Source organism: Dasypus novemcinctus, chromosome 11 (assembly GCF_030445035.2).
Source record: "Dasypus novemcinctus isolate mDasNov1 chromosome 11, mDasNov1.1.hap2, whole genome shotgun sequence".
NCBI classification, from domain to species: Eukaryota; Metazoa; Chordata; class Mammalia; order Cingulata; family Dasypodidae; genus Dasypus; species Dasypus novemcinctus.
This window is the reverse complement of record NC_080683.1, coordinates 74197994-74219803: the sequence shown is the minus strand read 5'-3', so window position 1 is coordinate 74219803 and position 21810 is coordinate 74197994. Positions and strand designations below refer to the sequence as shown.

The 21810-nt window shown below is 38.6% G+C and overlaps 1 protein-coding gene and 1 pseudogene across 3 annotated transcripts in view; one reads left to right on the top strand and one right to left on the bottom strand.

Annotated features, from left to right (window-relative positions):
* The window catches only part of USP45 (ubiquitin specific peptidase 45), a 131549-nt gene extending 119139 nt beyond the window's left edge, over positions 1–12410 (top strand). Inside the window, exon 19 of one of the 3 annotated variants that reach the window (XM_071218607.1) lies at positions 8550–12410. Coding sequence is in view for 2 of the 3 variants with exons in the window: in XM_058307185.2 (XP_058163168.1) it covers positions 8550–8732 (183 nt within the window). In the remaining variant the exon portion in view is untranslated. The remainder of the gene's footprint in view (positions 1–8549) is intronic. The other 2 variants (XM_058307185.2, XM_058307186.2) reach the window with 2 other exon arrangements.
* Positions 12411–18438: 6028 nt separating this feature from the next.
* LOC101430257 (glutathione S-transferase A4 pseudogene) lies at positions 18439–19562 on the bottom strand (annotated as a pseudogene).
* Positions 19563–21810: the final 2248 nt, after the last annotated feature.

Below are 21810 nucleotides of genomic sequence, written 5' to 3'. Positions count from 1 at the left end.
TTGTCCCTTAAAAGTCTTTTTCAAGTTTATCTTATAGCACTTGGAGCTGAAAAATACAACCCTATGAGGCACTATATTTCTGGTTGCCTTTATTCCCCTCTCAGCTTTCACAAACCATTCTTTCCTGAGCTCCACTTATTCTTAGAAGATCTTGCCAAATGCATCCAAAAGCACCCAACATAGAGTAATCTTTTGTTTTCCCCTAGCCTGAAATTCATTAGATACATTATTTGCCTTTCAGGATATTGTGGTTAGCAGTTATTATAGGTTACATGTATGCTGTATTAACAAATGACCCCCAAATCACTGTAATCACTGCAGCTTATTTTGTGGTCTTGCAAAGTGCTTTGCACATTTGGGGATCTTACTGGCAACTGTTTTCCATGAAGCAACTCACTGATCCAGGCTGACAGAGGCTCTATCAACCTGTAACTGCAGAATCTGAAATATGCAGTCTCCTTGATTGATTGGACAGGGCACCAAATCTTGTAAGCTTTGGCCCAGAAGTGATTCATATCACTTACCATTGGCTAGAACTAATTCACAAAGTCCTCCCAACTTCATGGAGGCTTTGGAATGCAGTTTTCTGTTGTTCCCTGAGGCCATGGAGAATCAAGTATTGGTGAACTAATAATGTCTACCCTGCCATAGAAATGAATTTAGTAGGTTCACCTTACTTTCTCCAGTCTGTCCTAGATGACCAATACTGAGGAAAAGTTCTGTATAGTTCGTTATTACTAAGTAATTGAAGTAATTATTTTATATCATCTTAATACTTCATTATGCCAGACATTCTCACTGCTTTCTAGGAGTTTTTTTTAAGTAACCAACTCACTTAAGAATTAAAGAGTTTTAATTTATAATAATTTGCTTGAAGTAGTTTGGCTTTACATAATTTTTAGTCTTAACTTTTAAGATGAAAGTGAAATGGGACTTAACATGGTAAACATTCAAATCTGGAGAAGCAGGCATACTTCCTAATTTCTGTATCTTTTCCACATCTTATTTAGCTTTCTTCCATTTTCCCTAGAGGATAAATTATTCCCATAATGCAAGGTACTAACTTAGAAATCTCCTCCTAGAATTTTCTACTTCAAACTCTGTGAACAGAAAAGTTAATTTAAAATTTATTTTACACAGTCCCCTGGTTGTTAGTCATAAACAGTAGATTGCCATGACTGGCAATATGGTGGCTGTTAATAGCACTTGCTGATTGGGGTGCAGAATGATCAGACGATGCACAGCAATTGAGGTAGATGAAAGCTTTTCAGAAGTATGGAGGACACTCTAACATTAAAACAAAAAAAACATTCTGAGAAAAGTCTAGTGTTGAAATACATACCGTTGACTGATGTCTCTTCAGATTATGATGTTACATGGAAATGCTAGAAGATGGTGGTGAAGGAAAGAAATGAAGAGGGGGCAAGGGTGGTCTTCAGCTGGGTTCATTCGCTCGGTGCAGCAGAATAGACAGACATCGCACTAGGCTGGGAAGGAAAAGAGGGTTTATTCGCCAGTGGGGGACCAGAGATACAATCTCAAGTCAGCCTCCCCGTTAGGGGTTATTTCTCACAGAATTTTTACCAGTTGAAACAAAGTTAATTATCAAGGTGACGTTCCTAAAGAGGGTCTGAAGAAATAGTTTTTGCTTTAATCTTAAAATAAGCATAGTACCTAGGGTCTGGTAATCTTGGGGTGATAAGAATGTGGAGTGGCGTAACGGATGTCAGTGTACAGGTAACAATGGATGTGAGTAAAGATTAGGAAGCACATAGTTATATATTTTTGGTGGAGCTAAATCTAGTTAATGTTAAATCTCTAGCTCTGTGTACCTCCCAACAGGTGAGCAAGAGTTATATTGAGTTTTTCTAACATTATAAGGTACATTATATCTGACATTATAACATTGTACTCAATGCCTTAATGTTTAAGCTGTACTGGGTTTTTCTAGTATTCCAGTTTCCCCCTGATTAAATATATACATTTACAATCTTGGAAATCTGGGCATCATCGATCTGGCTACTTGCTGCCAGATATGAAGCAATGTTAGGGTTTTTTCTGATGAAAGGTGAGATCTATGCAATGGAGATACTGTTACTTGGACATTCCTTTTTCTGGGGCCCTAATCTGGAGAGGCTGGTATGCTACAAAGAGTTCAGTAGCCTTCAAATGCATAGAAATAAAAAATAAGATGTGATTAGTTTTAAGATAACTTACTCATGAGGCAGGGGGTAGTTGTGTAGGGATAGAATTTCAAGGAACAAAATGAAGGGAGCTATGCTGGTATTTAGTGGGGTTTGTTTATGAGGAAAACTCAAAAGTGTAGATTAGGTAGGTTCCAAATGATCCCTGCGACTAGGGGAGAGATTAGAACAAGAAAACAAGGCCAGAAAGGGTGTCAAGTTAAAAATTCAGGTTGGGGGTTTCACTGGGTATTGAGGGTGTTTCCTGCAAAGTCAGTTAGGGCTGCACCCAAGATCTAACATAGTGTACAGTAGTTAATTCAGACTAGCATGCATGTCACCTATATACTCATTAAAAAAAGAAAAACCAAAAAACTAATTCTATTAATACATATTAATAAGCATACACTTCATCCAAAGGGTGCAGTCAAATGGTATTTGGTATAATCACATAGTTGTGCATTCATCACTTCAATCATTATTAGAACATTTTCATTATTTCAGTAATTAAAAACAGAAAGGAAATTATTCACTTCTCAATCGCTCTATTCTTCCCTTGCTGAACATAGCTGCTATTTCTGGCTATTCTTACACATATATTTATTTATGTATTTATTTATTTATTAAGCAGTTTGAGATATATTCACATACCATACAAACTATCCAAAGTATATGAGACTTTTAGAAAATCACAATGTTGTGTATTCATCACCACAAAAAATTTAAAACAATTTCGGGATCCAAAAAGGAAAACTCCACAACCCTTAACAGTCCTTCCCCAGCCCCATATAACCACTAATCTAATTTCATCTTCATAAATTGATTTATATTTACATTTTATATAAATGGAATCATACAATATATAGCACTTTGTGTCTGGTTTCTTCCATTTGGCCTAATGGGTTTTTTGGCCTGATGTTAACATCTTGTACTTTTAACGTATGTTTATTCAGTTTCAAAGAAAAATGGTCTCATACATGCATTTTTACCCCTACTCATATTTCACAAGTGGTTTTCCTATGCTGTACAGTTCCATGTTACATTTGTAAGCTTCCTTTCAGTGATACACGACCTTTGACTTTCCCTTTAAGAGACTTTCATACCCACAAAATAGTACTGCTAGTTACAAACATTATGTTGGCTTTCACCTTTTCTGTTCATTCCAGATTAATACACATCCTTTTTTACCAAATCTGTACAAGTTAACCCTTAGCTTTCCATTCTCTAATGTCATTCTATTTTCTGGTGACCCATATTCAAATTATTAACTCCATGATATTACACAATATATTTAGTTCATAATAGTGCAAATCATACAGTGCTTGTCCTTTTGTTTCTGGCTTGCTTCACAAAACATAAGGTCCGCCAGGTTCATCCATGTTTTCCTATCCTTCATGACTTCATTTCTTCTTACACCTGCATAATAGTCCATCTTGTGAATACACCACAGATTGTTTATCCATTCATCAGTGGATGGACCTGGGTAGTTTACATCTTTTGGCAATTGTGAATAATGCCACTATGAATATTAGTGTGCAGATGTCTGGTCATGTCACTGCTCTCAGTTCTTCTGGGTATAAAGCCAGAAGTGGTATTGCCAGGTCAAGTGGCAAATCTATATTCAACTTTAGGAACTGCCAAACAGTCCTCCATAGTAGCTGTACCATTCTTCATCCCTGCCTAAAGTGAGTAAGTGTTCCCTTCTCTCCACATCCTCTCTAACACTTGCGGTTCTCTGTCTTTTTAATAGTGGCCATTCTAATAGGTGTGAAATATCTCACTGTAGCTTTAATTTGTGTTTCCCTAATCACTAGTGAGGTTGAACATCTTTTAAGGGTTTGTTCACCATTTGTATTCTTTGGACAAATGCCTCTGCAAGACTTCTGCCCATTTTTAAAATGGAATTGTGTTTTTATTGTTGAGTTGTAGTATCTCTTTATATATCATGGATATGTAACCCTTATTAGATATTTGATTTCAAAATATTTTCTCCCATTGAGTTGGCTGACTTTTCACCCGTTTGACAAAGTCCTTTGAGGTACAAAAGTGTTTAATCTTGAGGAGGTCCCATTTATCTATTTTTCCTTTTGTTGCTTGTGTTTCGGTGTAAAGTCCAAGAAACCACCACCTATCAAAAGGTCTTTAAGACATTTCCCTACATTTTCTTCTAGGAGTTTAATTGTCCTGGCTTTTATATTTATGTTTTTTATCTATTTTGAGTTTATTCTTGTATAGGGAGTGAGATAGGGGCCCACTTTAATTCTTTTGGTTTATAGATATCCAGTTCTTTTGGTTTAAAGATATCCAGTTCTCCCAGCACCATTTGTTGAAGAGACTGTTTTGTCCTGTTAAAATGGACTTGGTAGGTTTGTTAAAAAAAAAAAAAAAATTGGCCATTGAGGTGAGTACTTATTTCTGGATTCTCAATTCTATTGCACTGATCGATTTGTCTATCTTTATGCCAGTCCCATGCTGTTTTGACCAATGAAGCTTTGTAATATTTCAAGGTCAGGCATTGAAAATTTTCCCATATTATTTTTCATTTTTAGAATGCTTTTGGCTGTTGGGTGCACTCCTTCCTTCCAAATGAATTTGGTAATTGCCTTTTCTATTTCTCTGAAGTAGGCTGTTGGAATTATGATTGGTATTGCATTGAATCTATAAATCATTTTGGGTAGAATTGATATCTTTACAATATTTAGTCTTCCAATCCATGTAAACAGAATGTCTTTCCATTTGTTTAGGTCCCCATTTATTTCTTTTAGCATTGTTGTGCAGTTTTCTACATAGAGATCCTGTACTACTTTAGTTAAATTCATTCCTAGGTATTTGAGTCTTTTTGCTGCTATTGTAAAGGAATTTTCCCCAATTTTCTCCTCAGATTGTTCATTATTAGTGTACAAATACAATACTGATTTTGGGTTTTCATCTTGTGTCCTGCCAATTTGCTGAACTTGTTTATAATAGCTCAAGTAGCTTTGTCGTAGACACTTCAGATTCTTCTAAATATAAGATCATGTCATCCACAAATAGTGAGAGTTTTACTTCCTCTTTTTCTATTTGGATTCCTTTTATTTTTTCCTTGTCTAATTGCTCTAGCCAGAACTTCTGGCACAATGTTGAATAGCAGTGGTGACACTGGGTATCCTGTCTTGTTCCCGATATTAGAAGGAAAGCTTTCAACCTTTTGCCACTGATTACAGTGTTGGTTGTGAGTTTTTCATATATGCCTTTTATCAAATTGAGGAATTTTACTTCTTTTCTTATCTTTCAATGTGTTTTTATCAAGAAAGGATACTGGATTTTGTCAAATGCCTTTTCTGCATCGATCGAGATGATCATGTGTTTTTTTTTTCCTTCAATTTGTTGATGTAGTGCATTATGCTAATTGATTTTCTTATGTTGAACCACCCTTGCATACCAGGAATAAATTCCACTTGTTGTGATGTAGAAGTCTTTTTGATATGCTATTAGATTCTATTTGCAAGTATTTTGTTGAGAATTTTTGCATCTGTGACAGTGTGATATTATTTATTAATTCCAAAAAGAAATATAGATTATGTTTGTAAACTGGTCTCCTCTGGCATGATAACCCTTTGATTATCAGCTGAGAAATCTGATTAAATTATGTTACAATTAGGGCTTTGATCCAACCACATCATTAGAGTGCGACTCAGCTTCGAGTGCCGGCCCCCTTCAGCTGCTAAAACAGATTCTCACATGGAAGTAGACACACAGAAGTAGATATGCAGGAAGAGAGAGTTCTCCACAGACACGGTCTGGGAAGAGAGACACGCCTGATAATCCACAGCTGACCTTGTGGAGAGACCAAAGCAGCTGAGCCTGGAAAGAAATGAGCCCCAGGGAGAGTGACCAGCCTTATGCCAGCCTATAGCTGAGATCAGAAGATGCTGGGACCACAGAGCCTTAAGAGGAAGGAGGAAGGCTGAATCCTCACAGACATCACCCACCATCTTGCGTCAACACATGGCAACAGACTTTGGGTGAGAAAGTACCTCTTATGGTACCTTGAGCTGGACTCTTTGGGGTCTGGTATCTGTAAGCTTCTACCCCAAATAAATACCTTTAATAAAAGGCAACAGAGTTCTGGTACTTTGCATTAGCATCCCTTTAGCTGATTAATACGGCATCTATGTTCATTAAAGAGACTGGTCTGTAATTTTCTTTATTGTATTGTCTTTATCTGGCTTTGGTTTTAGAGTGATGTTGGCTTCATAAAATGTGTTGGGTAATTTTCTCTCCTCTTCAATTATTTGGAAGAGTTTAAAAAGGATTGGTATTAATTTTTCTTGAAATGCTTGGTAGAATTCACCTATGAAGCCATCTGTTCCTGGACATTTTTTGGGAGATTTTTGATGACTGAGTCAATCTCTTAATCTCTTTAACTGTGATTGGTTTCTTAAGTACTTCTATTTCTTGTAACATCAGTGTAGGTTGTTTGTGCATTTCTAGGAATTTGACCATTTCATCTAGGTTGTCTTGTTTGTTGGCATATAGTTCCTCAAAATATCCTCTTTTATTTTTGTGGGGTCAGTCATAACTTCCGTCCTTTCATTTCTGATTTTATTTATTTGCATCTTTTCTTTTTTCTCTTATTAGTCTAGCTAGGTGTTTGTCCATTTTATTGATCTTCTCAAAGAACCAGCTTTTATTTTGTTAATTTCCTCTATTATATTTTTGTTCTAAATTTTCATTTTTCTCTGCTCTAATCTTTATTCTTTCCTTCTTTCTGCATGCTTTGGCAATGAATTTCTATTCTTTTTCTAGTTTCTCCAGTTGTTCAGTTAAATCTTTGATTTTAGCTCTTTCTTCATTTTTAATATAGCTATTTAGGGATATAAATTTCCCTCTCAGGACTGCCTTCTCTATATCCCATAAGTTTTGGTAAGTTGTGTTCTCATTTTAATTCGTCTCAATATATTTACTTACAATTTATTCCTTGACCCACTGATTGTTTAAGAGTGTGTTGTTCATTCTCCATACATTGGCAGATTTACCTCTTTCCTGTCTATTATTATTATTTTTTTAAGATTTATTTATTTATTTCCCCTTCTCTCCCCCTCCCCCTGTTGTCTCCTCTCTGTGTCCATTCATTGTGTGTTCTTCTGTGTCCACTTGGATTCTTGTCAGCGGTACCGGGAATCTGTGTCTCTTTCTGTTGCGTTATCTTGCTGCATCAGCTCTCTGTGTGTGTGCGGCGCCACTCCTGGGCAGGGTACACTTTTTTCACACCGAGCGGCCTCCTTGTGGGGTGCACTCCTTGTGCATGGGGCTCCCCTACACAGAGTACACCCCTGCATAGCAGGGCACTCCTTGCGCTCATCAGCACTGCGCATCGGTCAGCTCACCACACAGGTCAGGAGGCCCTGGGTTTGAACCCAGGACCTCCCATGTGGTAGGCAGATGCTCTATCAGGTGAGCCAAATCTGCTTCCCTTTCCCGTTTATTATTGATTTCAAGTTTCATTCCTTTATGATCTGAAAAGGTGCTTTGTATAATCTCAGTCTTTTTATATTTATTGAGGCCTGCAATGTGACCTAATGTGTGGTCTATCCTGGAGAAAGATTCATAAGCACTTGAGAAGAACGTATAACCTGCTGAGTTTGGGTGCCACCTTCTATATATGTCTGTTAGGTCTTGCTTGTTTATCATATCGGCCCATATCTTTTGATTGGGGGTGGGGGTAATCCATTCATATTGATTTCTTTTAGTTCCTTTAATTGGGGGTGGTCCTTTAGAATGAATGTGCTTCTTTTCAGCATCTTTAGAGCTGATTAAATTTTGCTCTCAGTTCCAGGTACCATACAGGCCCTGAAAAATCCTAGGGAGCTATTAGGTTATAATCAAGGAGGAAAGCATCTTAGGACTTAGAAATAACCATGAAAGATCAGAGCTCAGGTATAAATATGACTGCTTCAAGAGCTACAGTCTAGGCCCAATTTCCTTATGAGTATTTTAAATAAAGTTGTTTCTAGAGAACATTAACTATAGACCATACAAATTTTGTGAATAATTCATTTGTACCAAGATTATGTTAATCAGCAAGCAAAACCTAATTTATAGACTCTTGCCTTGCTTTTCCTTTAAAGTCCATTTTTGTTGAAAATTGGCTAACTGCATGCTCTTTTTAGTGAAACATCAGAGCAAAATGGTGTAACAGATAAGAGATTTTGGTTGTTTTCATATTGCATTTTTCTAAGAATAACAAACTGTAACCAGTGATATCATCATGCAAGATCATTAGGATTAGACAGTAAGAATTTCAAAAGTTTAAGATTTTCATACAGTCCTCAAATATATTGGTAAATTAAACATTTAATTTCTCTTTCTTGTTTTCTCTTTTAGGAAAACACTGTTTATCACAATGACATTTCAGCAGTGCCAGAAGAAAACTATTTTTCTAATACATTTTATGAGAACCTGTACTCCTTTTTCCCAGGCAGACCTCCCTTGAGGCATTTTCTGCCAGATGCCACAAACCTGGAAGGAGATCTCGCACTTTCTGCAGCATGCTACTTCTTTCACTGACAGACTATGTTAAATCCTAACCAAAGGATTTCCAGGAAGATGGCAGATTAGAGAGACACAGGACTCTCTTCTCTCCCAGAAAAATAGCTACAGGGCAGACAGAAATGGCCTGGGGAAAAAATCTTCTAGGGTTTAGCACACCAGGGGAAGGCTGGACGCCACCCAGAAGAGAGAAGGGCAAAAGAAAAAGAGTCTTGATGGAAAGACTGTAAAAGCTATAGCTACATGCACTGGTGCCCTTCCCCCATGCTATGAGCGGATAATTTTGAATTCTCCAGCCTTGGGCTGGTGACTACAGACAATGGGGGCTGCAGGAATACTCCTCCACAGGAAATGGAAGAGAGCAGGACACAGCCTAAAGCTGATCAGCTTTTGGCCAACTAATTTTGTCTGCTATGTCCCATGAGCCCTCCCAGGCCGCGTGGGACCACACCACTGTTTGCCTTGGGAGCTGGCAAGGGACTAAAGAGATCTGACCCTCTCAATCACCTTCTTTACTGACTGGGACTGGTTGTTGAAGACATATATGGTAGTGGAATTATTTCCTACCTGTGAAAAAAGGGAGCTACCAGCAAAGGGTAGAAACAGATTTTTTGAATAACAAGATCCTGAAGAGCTTCTAGGCAGGATTCTAGGCAACATTGTTGCGGTGGTTGTTGTTGACCAGGTACTGAACTGAGAAGGCTGCCAAAGTTCGCCACCTGCTGGTGGATCAAGGAAGTGCATGTGAATAATTAAAAGTAAATATATGAGAGGCTTTTTCTGGCCTTTACAGCCTCCCGCCCCAAGGGACTTGGAAGTGGGGCTTCATCCCATTACTAGGTCCATGGCCTACATTTGAGCAACTAACAGGGACAATCCTAAAGATCTAGAATAGGTTGAACCAAGAATCAAAGAACAATAGTAACACACAGCTTCCCACCTCTAAATCTCTATGAAAGAGAAAGAAATTAAGCATCAGAGTAAACTCAAAATCATAATCACTTCTCTAGACATCAGCAAAAATTACAAACCATACTAAGAAAAAGGACGAAATGGCCCACGCTAAGGAATATATCAAAGCCCCAGAAGAAATACAGGATTTGAAGCAATTAATCAATGAAATTCATATAATTTACAAAATCAAGTTAGTGAGTTGAAAGACAATATGGCTAAAGAGATAAAGGACATCGAGAAGACAATGAGCAAGCACATAAAAGAATTTGAAATCCTGAATAGAAAAATAACACAGCTCATGGGAATGAAAGCTATGAGAGGTGATATCACACATTAGAGGGGAAAGGACGTGACTCAACCACTTGAGAGCCTGCCTCCCACGTGGGAGGTCCCAGGGTTCAGTTCCTGGTGTCTCCTAAAGAAGACAAACAAACAATGAGCAAACACTGAGTAAAAACAACAAGCAGAGTGTGAGCAGACACTAGCAAAAGCAAATGAGCAGAGAACGGATGTGACTCAAGCAGTTGAGCACCTGCCTCCCACATCGGAGGTCCCAGGCTCAGTTCCCTGTGCCTCCTAAAGAAAAAACAAACAATGAGCAGACAACAAGCAAAAACAAAACAAAACAAACAAGCAGACAACAAGCACAAGCAATGAGCAAAAACAACCTGCAAACAGATGAGGCAGCCATCTAAGGGGGTGGAAACATATTAAGAGGTATACAGCAGCAGACTTGAAATGATAGAAGCAAGAATAAGAGATACAGAATACTGAACAGCTGAAGTTGAAGAGAACACAGAAAGAAAAGAATGGAAAAAATTGAGCAGGGGCTCAGGGAGTTGAATGATAACTTGAAGTGCAACAACATAGCTGTCATAGGAGTTCCAGAAGGAGAAGAGAAGGGAGAAGGGGCAGAAAGAGTATATGAGGAAATAATTGCTGAAAATTTCCCATTCTCATAAAAGAAATGAACTTACATGTCGAAGAAGTGCAGTAAACCCAGATCAGAATAAATCTGAATAGACTTACTCCAAGACATATACTACCCAGAATGTCAAGGATCAGGGATAAAAAGAAAAGTTCTAAGAGCAGCAAAGGAGAAGCAAACTACCATATACAAGAAACACCCAGTAAGATTTAGTGTGGATTTCTCATCGGAAACCATAGAGATGTGATAACATTTGTAGGATACAAGTCGGATACTGAAAGAGAAAAATTGCCAGCCAAGAATTTTTTTTTTAAGATTTATTTTATTTATTCATTCCCCCCTCCCCCACTGTTTTGTGCTCACTGTATCTGCTCGTCTTCATTTTAGGAGGCACCAGGAACCAAACTTGGGACCTCCCATGTCGGAGAGAGGCACTTAAATCACTTGAGCCACCTCAGGTCCCTGCTTTGTTGTGTCTCATTGTCTTTCCTCTTTGTGTTCCTCATGTGTCATCTTGTTGTATCTGCTTGCTGAGCCTACCTGTCACACCAGCTCACTGTCTTGCTCGTCTTCTCCAGGAGGCACCGGAAACCAAACCTGGGATCTCCCATGTGGTAGGCAGGAGCTCAATCGCTTGAGCCGCATCTGCTTCCCCAAGAATTCTTTATCCAGCAAAACTGTCCTTCAAATATGAAGATGAGTTTAAAATATTCAGAAATAAACAGAAACTAAGAGAAATTGTAAAATAGAATCCACCTTTGAAAGAAGTATTAAAGGGAGCTCGAATGAAAATGACAGGGGAGATAGGCTTGGTGGAGAGTGTAGAAGGCAGGAATAGCAGAAAGGATAACCACAAGAATAAAAAGACATGAAAATAAGATATGACATGTGAACGAAAGAATAAAATGGGGAAAGTAAATAATGCATTTATAATACCATTGAATGTGAATGGATTAACACCCCCCTCCAGTCAAAAGATACGGGCTGGGCTGATAGAACAGGTTGATAGATAATAAAACATGAGTCATCCATATGCTGCTGCAAGAGACTCACTTTAGACCCAGGGATACAAACCAGCAGAAAGTGAAATGTTGGAAAAAGATACTTCACACAAACAGTAAACAAAAAGAACAGGGGTAGCTACTAATATCAGACAAAACAGACTTTAAATGCAGTTAAAGTTATAAGAGATACAGAAGGCCTTCATATACTAATTAAAAGGACAATCCACCAGGAAGAAATAGCAGTCATAAATATCTATGTACCTAACCAGAGTGCCCCAAAATATATGAGGCAAACTCTGATGAAAATCAAGGGAGAAACAGACATCTCTCCTATAATTGTTGGAGACTTCAACACACCACTCACATCATTAGACAGAACAATTAGACGATCAACAAGGAAATAGAGAACTTTAAAAATATATATATATATAGAAAGTTGCACCCAAACGCAGCAGGTTATACATTCTTCTCAAGTGCTTATGGATCTTTCTCTAGGATAGACACATTAGATCTCAATGCGGATCTCAATAAATATAAAAAGACTGAAATTATACAGAGCACCTTTTTAGATCATAATGGATGAAACCGTAAATCAGTAAGATGGAAAAGGGGGAAATTCTCAAAAGCGAGGAGGCTAAACAACACACTCCTAAACAATCAGTGAGTCAAAGAATAAATTGTAAGTGATGTTAGTAAATAAACTGGAACAAAAGAAAAGAGAATACAACTTACCAAAATGTATGGGATACAAGAAGATGGAGCTTAGAGGGAAATTTATAACCCTTACCTCCTATATTAAAAAAGAAGAAAGATCTAAAAGCAAAGATCTAACTAAACAAGTGAAGAAACTAGAAAAAGAAGAGCAAATCATTGCCAAAGCAAGCAGAAGGAAAGAAATAAGGTTAGAACAGAAACAAATTAAATTTAGAACAAAGATATAATAGAGGAAATCAACAAAAGCAAAAGCTGGTTCTTTGAAAAGGTCAATAAAATGGACAAACCCTTAGCTAGACTAACAAAGTGGGAAGATGCAAATAAATAAAGTCAGAAATGAAAGGGGGAAAGTTATGACTGACGCTACAGAATAAAAAAGCATCTTAAGAGGATAGTAAGGGAAGTGGATGTGGCTCAACTGATAGAGCGTCTGCCTACCATATAGGAGGTCCAGGGTGGCCTCCTGGCCTGTGTGGTGAGCTGGCCCACGCACAGTGCTGCTGTGCGCAAGGAGTGCCGTGCCATGCCATGCAAGGGTGTCACCCACGTGGGGTAGCCCCACGTGCAATGAGTGCGTCCCGCAAAGAGAGCCACCCCGTGTGAAAAAAGCACAGCCTGCCCAAGAGTGGCACCACATGCATGGAGAGCTGACGCAGCAAGATGACACAACAAAAAGAGACACAGATTCCTGGTGCCGCCGAGAATGCAAGCGGACACAAAAGAACACACAGGGAATGGACACGAGAGCAGACAATGAGGGGGGGAGGAGAGAGAAATAAAATTTAAAAAATCTTTAAAAAAAAAGAGGATATTATGAGAAAGTGTATGCCAACAAACTAGACAATCTAGATGAAATGATCAAACTCCTAGAAAATGCACAAGGAACCTACACTGACACTACAAGATTGATAGCTCTAATAACAATTGATGTGATGAATGCACACTTTGTGATTATACCAAATACTGTTGAATGTACACTTTGGATTAATTTTATGCTTTATTAATAGTATCAATAAAATTGATTTTAAAAAATGTACAGGACCTATATTCAGAAAACAACAAAACAATGCTAAAAGAATTCAAAGAGGACCTTAACAAATGTAAAGACATTCCTTGTTCATGGACTAAAAGATCAAATATCGTGAAGATGTCAATCATACCCAAACTGACTTGAAGATTTAATGTAATGCCAATCAAAATTCCAACAGCTTACTTTACAGAAATAGGAGGGGCAATTACCAAAGTTATTTGGAAGAGAAAGTGCATTCGAATAGCTAAAAGCATTCAAAAAAGAGCAATGTGGGAGGAATTTCAATACCTGACCTTGAAATATTACAAAGCTACAGTAGTCAAAACAGCATGGGATTGGCATAGGCATATTGATCAGTGGAATAGAATTGAGAAACCAGAAATAAACCCTCATCTCTATGGCCAGCTGTTTTTTTGTTGTTTTTGTTTGTTTTTAACAAACCTACAAAGTCCATTTTAACATGAAAAAACTGTCTCTTCAACAAATGGTGCTGGAAGAACTGGATATCCATAACCAAAAGAATGAAAGTTGACCCCTATCTCACTCCCTACACAAGAATTAACTCAAAATGAATGAAAGACATAAATATAAAAGGCAGGACAATAAAACTTCTAGAGGAAGATGTAGAGAAACATCTCTAATATCTAGTGGCAGGTGGAGGTTTCTTGGATCTCAAACCCAAAGCACGAGCAACAAAAAGAGAAATAGATAAATGGGACCTCCTCAAAATTAAACACTTTTGTACCTCAAAGGACTTTGTGAAAGGGTTAAAAGGCCGCTGACTCAATGGGAGAAAATGTTTGATATCACATATCCAATCAGGGTTTTAGTGTCTACGATATATAAAGAGATGCTACAACTCAACAATAAAAAGACAATGACCCCATTTAAAAATGGGCAAAAAGACTTGAATAGGCATTTGTCCTAAGAAGAAATACAAATGGTGATCAAACACTTAAAAAAATGTTCAACATCACTAGCGATTAGTGAAATGCAAATCAAGTGAGATATCATTTCACACTTATTAAAATGACCACTATTAAAAAGACAGAAAACTACAAGTGCTGGAGAGGATGTGGAGAAACAGGAACACTTATTCACTTTAGGTAGGAATGTAGAATGGTACAGCCACTGTGGAGGACTTTTTGGCAATTCCTAAAGAAGCTGAATATAGATTTGCCATGTGACCCAGCAAGACCCTACTAGCTATATATCCAGAAGAACTGAGAGCAGTGACATGAGCAGACATCGACACACAGATGGTCATAGTGGCGTTTTCATGATTGCAAAAAGATGGAAACAACCCAGGTGTTGTTTATCCAATGAATGGATAAACAAACTGTGGTGTAGTCACACAATGGAATATTAGGCAGCTGTAAAAAGAAATGAAGTCATGAAGCATATGACAACATGGATGAAACTGAAGTACATTATGTTTTATGAAGCAAGCCAGATACAAAAGGACAAATATGGTATGATTACACTATTATCAACTAAATATATTGCATAAACTCATGGAGTTAATAACTAGAATATGGGTCACCGGAAAATAGAATGAGGTTAGAGAATGGAAAGCTGAGGATTAACCTATGAAGAATTGGTAAAAATTGCTTGTTAGTCTTTGGAAATGAATAGAAAAGGTGAAAGCACAACACAGTGTTTGTAACTAGCATATGGGTATGACAGAGATATAAATGGAATGTCTGTTATGTATATTACTAGAAAGAAAGCTAAAAAATGTAACCTGGGATATATATCATAATAAAACTTATATGAAATATAGTATGGGTAATATTGCATATATGACTGGTTTTCTTTGAAACTGAATAAATGTATGTAAATGTTATAAGATGTTAATATTAGGCAAAAAAAACCCAAAAAACAGATTATGAAAGAAATCATACACAAAGTACTACATATCGTATTATTCCACTTATATAAAATGTAAGTATAAATTAATTTATAAAGGTGGAATTAGATTAGTCACATGTAGGGCTGAGGAAGGCTAGAAGGATTGAGAGGTAACTGCTAAGGGGTGTGAAGTTTTTGTTTTTGGAATAAGGCAATTATTTTAAACTTTTTTGTGGTGATGAATGCTCAACACTGATTATACTAAAAGCCATTGACTGTACACTTTGGAAAGATTTATGGTATGTGAATATATCTCAATGTAACTGCTTTAAAATTTTTTATGAGGACTAAAGATTCCCAATGGAATCAAGATTATCTTCCTATTATCATTTTATAAATAATATTTCCCTTAGTAATAAACGTAAGTCTGCACATTTACAATAGTCTTAGGAAATAAATTCTGTGATTATGCAGTCTTTTATGACAAACCAGTTTTTTTTTCTCCAAAGGAAGGTTAACACCATGATAAAAGTTCTGATCAGAATAAAAAGTAACTAAAACTTAAAATGTTGTCATGTTTTTAAAACTTCTCCATAGTTTACAGAGGTATTATGAGTTCTGTTATGTAATATATGTTTCCATTTTGAATTAAAATAAAAAGATATTGATAACATTAATTTCCATAAATGTATATACTTTAGCACCTCACTTTTTTCACAAGGTGAAAGAACAGCAGTTTGAAATAAAAGATATCCTTCAGGGTTTTATTTAAATAGAATATTGAAAGTTGTCAGGTTTGAACATTATACTTAAACAGGCTTAACAGGCCTCAATCTCAGTGACAAATAAATTAGTAAGACATTTTGGAAAAGACAACTTCCAAAATAGCAATGGCTTTGTGAGTTTTTTTTAAAAAAACTTAAGGATATGGTAAGGCCAAAATGCCTAGTTAGCATAGAGTATAATAGATTAAGGTGGTGTCTGACAGGGTTTTTTTGGCTATAAAGTTACTTTTTGTTATCAATATCAACTCCTAGATATCTACTTAATAATTTTCTGGAATCAGTCATTTTCATTGCAATCTTTCAGTTTAGAAAATGCTTTTACAAATTTCCCACAACCACCCATAACCACATAGACTAGTTACTTCACCTCAAGAAAAATTTCACCTTTTATTGTAGCAATTTGATATAACTGATGAATTCCAAAAAGATATATTGGATTATGCTTGTAACCTGGGCATGACTGAGTTATGATTAGGGCGTTGAGTCCCACCGCTTGGTGGGGACTCACAGATAAAAGGCATGGCAAAGAACAGAGTTGAGGGCTTTTAATGTTGGAGTTTTGATTTTGGAGTTTGATACTGAATACTTAAACTGGAGCCCTGGGAAGTCAGCATGCAGAGGAAAGAGAAGCCAGCCCCAGGAAGGAAGGAACATTGAAACCAGAGTAAAGCAAGCCCCAGGAACATAGGATCTCAGGAAGCCTGAACCCTCGCAGACATCAGCAGCGTCTTGCTCCAAATAGACTTCGGTGAGGGAAGTAACTTATGCTTTATGGCCTGGTATCTGTAAGCTCCTACCCCAAATAAATACCCTTTATAAAAATCAACCAGTTTCTGGTATTTTGCATCAGTACCCCTTTGGCCGATTAATACCCTACAACTTTTCATATTCATGCAAATCTTGTCCCACATGTTTCCACCCTGATTTTATGAAAACCAGCTATCTTATCTTAGGACAGAAACACACTCCCTTAAAAACTTTCATAAACCTTCTACTTCTACTTCTTTCCATATCCATGTAAGTCTCATATCCCTTATCTCTTCTGTGACAAACTAGTCATTTCCCACTTTAGGCAAAACAATTATTATTTTTTAAAGACATCCATAAAAATAATTTCATTAACTGAAAACTTAGAATTTTCATCTTCTTAAGGATTTAACAGACTTAATGCTACCTTATTAGTATCCATATAAACCTAGGGGGATTACACTTGAGTAGAATAAAATCAAAGTAATGATAGTTTATTTAAGAAATGTTTTCTTTTTTTCTCTTCTTCCGTAGGTTAAAACCTCTTCATTTTCATAGTACCTTAAAATTGTGAACAACCCCAAAAACATACTTACGGCTTAGGAGAATATATTATAATTGTTTCCTTGTAATCACAATTTAGAAAAATCTTTTATAGCTTTCAAGGACTTTTTCTTTACTTACTGAAACTTTGCCATTGGATTATTACTGTTATCTCAAGGCTGTTAAAATTTAATTGGGGAATTATAGGACAGATAGTATAAAACAAGGTTTATTCTGTAATATCCCCTCTGTCCCTATCATTTTTTTTTAAGATTTATTTATTCCCCCACCGCTGCCACCCCATTCTTTGTGCTTGTTGTCTACTTTCTGTGTTCTGTTCATTGTGTTCTTGTCTTTTTTTTTTTTAAGGAGGCACTGGGAACCAAACCCAGGACCTCCCATGTGGAAGGGAGGTGCCCAATTGCTTGAGCCATATCTGTTCCCTGCTTGTTGTCTCTCTCATTGTGTTTCTTCATTGTGTCTCCTCATTGTATCATCTCATTGCATCATTTTGTGGCAGTATCTTGTTTGCGTCAGTTCACCATGCCAGCCCATCACATCAGCTTGCTGTCTTGTTCATCTTTTTTAGAAGGCACCGGGAACCGAACCCTGGGCCTCCCATGTGGTAGATGAGAGCCCAACTGCTTGAGCCACATCTGTTTCCCTCATTTTTTTTTTTTTGAAAGATTTATTTATCTCTCTCCCTAACCCCCCCCCCCCCAGTTGTCTGTTCTCTGTGTCCATTCGCTGCATGTTCTTTGCTTCTATTGTTGTCAGCGGCATGGGAATCTGTGTTTCTTTTTGTTGTGTCATCTTGCTGTGTCAGCTCTGTGTGTGTGCAGCACCATTCTTGGGCAGGCTGCACTTTCTTTTGCACTGGGCAGCTCTCCTTACGGGTGGGGCTCCCCTATGCAGGGATACCCCTGCATGGCACGGCTCTCCTTGCACGCATCAGTACTGCACATGGGCCAGCTGCACTTGGGTCAAGGAGGCCCAGGGTTTGAACCACGGACCTCCCATGTGGTAGATGGACACTCTAACTACTGGGCCAAGTCCACTTCCCCTTATTATTATTATTTTTTAAATGATTCATCAATTCTTTATTTCAGCTAATATCAATTGCATTCATTGCTATCCTTTATCATAGTTCAGAAGAGCATCATTCACTGGGTATTCTGTTGGTATGAGACACTCAAAATTAGGAAGTGACTTAAGGATGTTTGGAAATGGATAAGAGGAGGAGAAACAGAGCTCAGGGGGATATATGAGGTCCTGCCCATCCAACTACAGGAAATGAGTCCCCAGATCAGATCTCACTTAAAAACAGCAGCCTCCCCAGGGCAGTTGTCAGAAAAAGGCCCCATAATACTTATTCACTGGACAAAAAAATGATGGTATTTCTAGAAGAGATTTCCTTGACCTGAAAGACTCTACTTAGAGAGCAACTATACATAGTACCATGACAGAGCTGGGATCACTACAGCCTGGCAGCAATTAAGATCTTACTGTGGACATAGCAATCTCTAGGGCACACTCTCACAGATGTGTGTGTTGTTTTATGGTGCAAAGATGGTGAAGACAGTTCTCACATAGATGTCATTGGGGGGAGGCTTCTTCTTGCTGCCAGGTTCAAGGAATTAATTGTAGGGACATTACTTATTTTCACCGTGAACTCCTGGAGGTAAGGAAACGGGGAGAGGATATTAGGGACTTTCTCTTCTAGAGCCAAAATGGTTTGAAGTAGATAGAATCACATCCACAAGGCTCAGCTGGTTACAAACAAGAAAAGTTTGTCCATGATCCTTTAAAATCTTTTCAAACACAGGAAAGTACCTAATGATAGCCTTCTGGGTCATGGTGACCACTTCCTTTTGTTGATCGTCTGGTTTTAAGAAAGGATGCATGATAATCAGTTCCAGCAGATTCAGGGTCCCCTCCACATACATGTCAATCAGGGTTTTCTCCTTGAGGTCCTTGCCAAAGAGATGGTGCTTCTCCGCTATGTACTGGAGAATGCTTCGTGTCTGCACCAACTTCATCCCGTCAATTTCAACCATTGGCACCTGTTGGAACAGCAGGTGGTTCCCATTCTGCAACTGCAGCAACTGTTCTTTTGTTTCTAAAAATTCTTCATCAAACTTAACTCCAGCGGCAGCTAAAGCCCATCGTATGGATTCCATCCAGCCTCTTCCGTTTGGATAGTGGAGCTTGGGCTTCGCTGCCATGATGGCCTTTCAAGCTTTCTGGCGTCCGCTCTCCAAGCCCCAGGTCACACAAAGCGAACCGCTAGTAGGATGCAGCCAGGCGTCAACCCTTATTATTTTTAATTTCTGGACCCTAGTAGACAGATTTCAAGGCAAACTCATACCCGTCCGATCTTTCCATACCCAGCCCATCACCCATCTTTTCTAACTGGTTTTAATGAGTCAAATTCAGTCAAGGCTTATCCTGGCCAGCTGACAGGGAGGTGAAGAGGGTCATCCACCACACCAGGGAGCCAAGAGTGCCTATAGCTGCAAGCAGGAGAATTATATCCATCATCCATGTGGAATCTAAGCCCCCTTTTGATGTAGAGGGGGACTGGACATAACCATCCCAGGGTCCACAGGATGGAGAAATTGAGTATGGATTAGAGTGGACTTACTGGTTGGTGTTCTGCTGGAGAACTATTGCAATTAGTATGGAAGAAATTGTAGTGATGTGGAAAGGGTGGCCACAGTGGCTGCTGATGGTAGGAGATGGAAGAAGAGATATGGTGTGGGGGCATTTTCAGGATTTGGAGTTGTCTTGGGTGCTGCAGGGATGGATCCAGACGTTGTGTGTCCTGTCGTGGCCCACTGGGTGGACTGGGGGAGAATGTGGACTACAATGTGGACCACTGTCCATGTGGTGCAGCGCTGCTCCAGAAAGTATTCGCCAGGTGCAGTGGATGTGCCAGATGATGGAAGAGGTTGCTGATGTGGGAGGGGTGGGGTGGGGGGGTAGGGGGTTTATGAGGACCTCATATTTTTTTAATGTAACATTTAAAAGAAAATAAGAAAAAAAATTCAGTCTAGGTTAGCAGACCCTGGGGATAGGGTAGGCTATAACTTTAGTTTTTTTCGTTTAAATAGTTTCTTTAGTCAGATTTTATATGACCTTTTTTTTTTTTTTAAGATTTATTTATTTATTTATTTAATTCCTTCCCCCCCCCCCCCCCCCCCGGGTTGTCTGTTCTCTGTGTCTATTTGTTGTGTCCTGTTTCTTTGTCTGCTTCTGTTGTCAGCGGCACGGGAAGTGTGGGCGGCGCCATTCCTGGGCAGGCTGCACTCTCTTACACGCTGGGCGGCTCTCCTTACAGGTGCACTCCTTGCGCGTGGGGCTCCCCCACACGGGGGACACCTCTGCATGGCACGGCACTCCTTGCGTGCATCAGCACTGCGCATGGGCCAGCTCCACTCAGGTCAAGGAGGCCTGGGGTTTGAACCACGGACCTCCCATGTGGTAGACAGACACCCTAACCACTGGGCCAAGTCTGTTTCCCTATATGACCTTTTTTAACCTGTTTGGCTTTTCTAATTTGGGCTCCAGGAGTATTCATTCATCCATATAAGCGCTTATTTAATTTTTAGCAATTTGAATAGACCTCTTTTAAGAATATTCATTTGTTAATTCAATATTGCCATCTGGAGATATGAAAAGATACACCGCACAAGCAGACAAACGCAAGTAGAGTTAGACATACCAACAGAAACATAAAACTCACTTAGGTGACTTAGAATTTTCACTCCTTTGGCACAGCCATCTCCATGCTCTCCATCATTTCACATGTTTTTTACTGCTTTTAAGATCTTTGGGATCAGTGTTGCCTGTAATATGCAAGCACATTCATGCAAACACTTTTATCAGTAACCAGCAACCAGTTAGGAATACCTGAGCAGTGTAAGTGCAATTAAGCACTGATTTAGCAGTATAGACAGACAGACATTTAACACTTACATATTCTGGATTACTTTTCAAGATTACACTTAACAGATAGGCTTAATGTTCAGGAGTATATCCGATGGACAGACTCGAAGTTCAGGAGTAAGCTACTGACTCAAAACTGAGAAAGGTTTTCCTTTATCCACCAGAAAATTCCTCACCCACATGGAAGAAGACCCAAGGTTTCCTGTGGGTGATTAGGATCCTGTCCTAACCAGTGTAAAGTGTCCCTGGGCCCTATCTCTCTAGGTGGCTATATTTGTTCCCTGTAAATTGTGGGTATTGGGCTGCAGGATTAGGAGACTTTGGTGTTCTTTTCCTTACAAGACCGGGACATTCTCTCTTCTGATGCCCTTCCTCCTTGCAGTAAGCACACTGCTGGTGGCCCCAAGGCTTTCTAAGGGTCCTGGAGGTCTTACCTTTCGTTGGTTCCCTCTGTTGCTGAGGGTTTTCCTCAGGACTGCCCCTAAAAGATTAGCATTTAATTTAGCTTTTTATACGATTGTTTCCTTCTGATGATTTTTGGGGGCCGCTTCTTGGTCATAGAGCACCTTGAAGGTAATCTCTACTAGGGCTG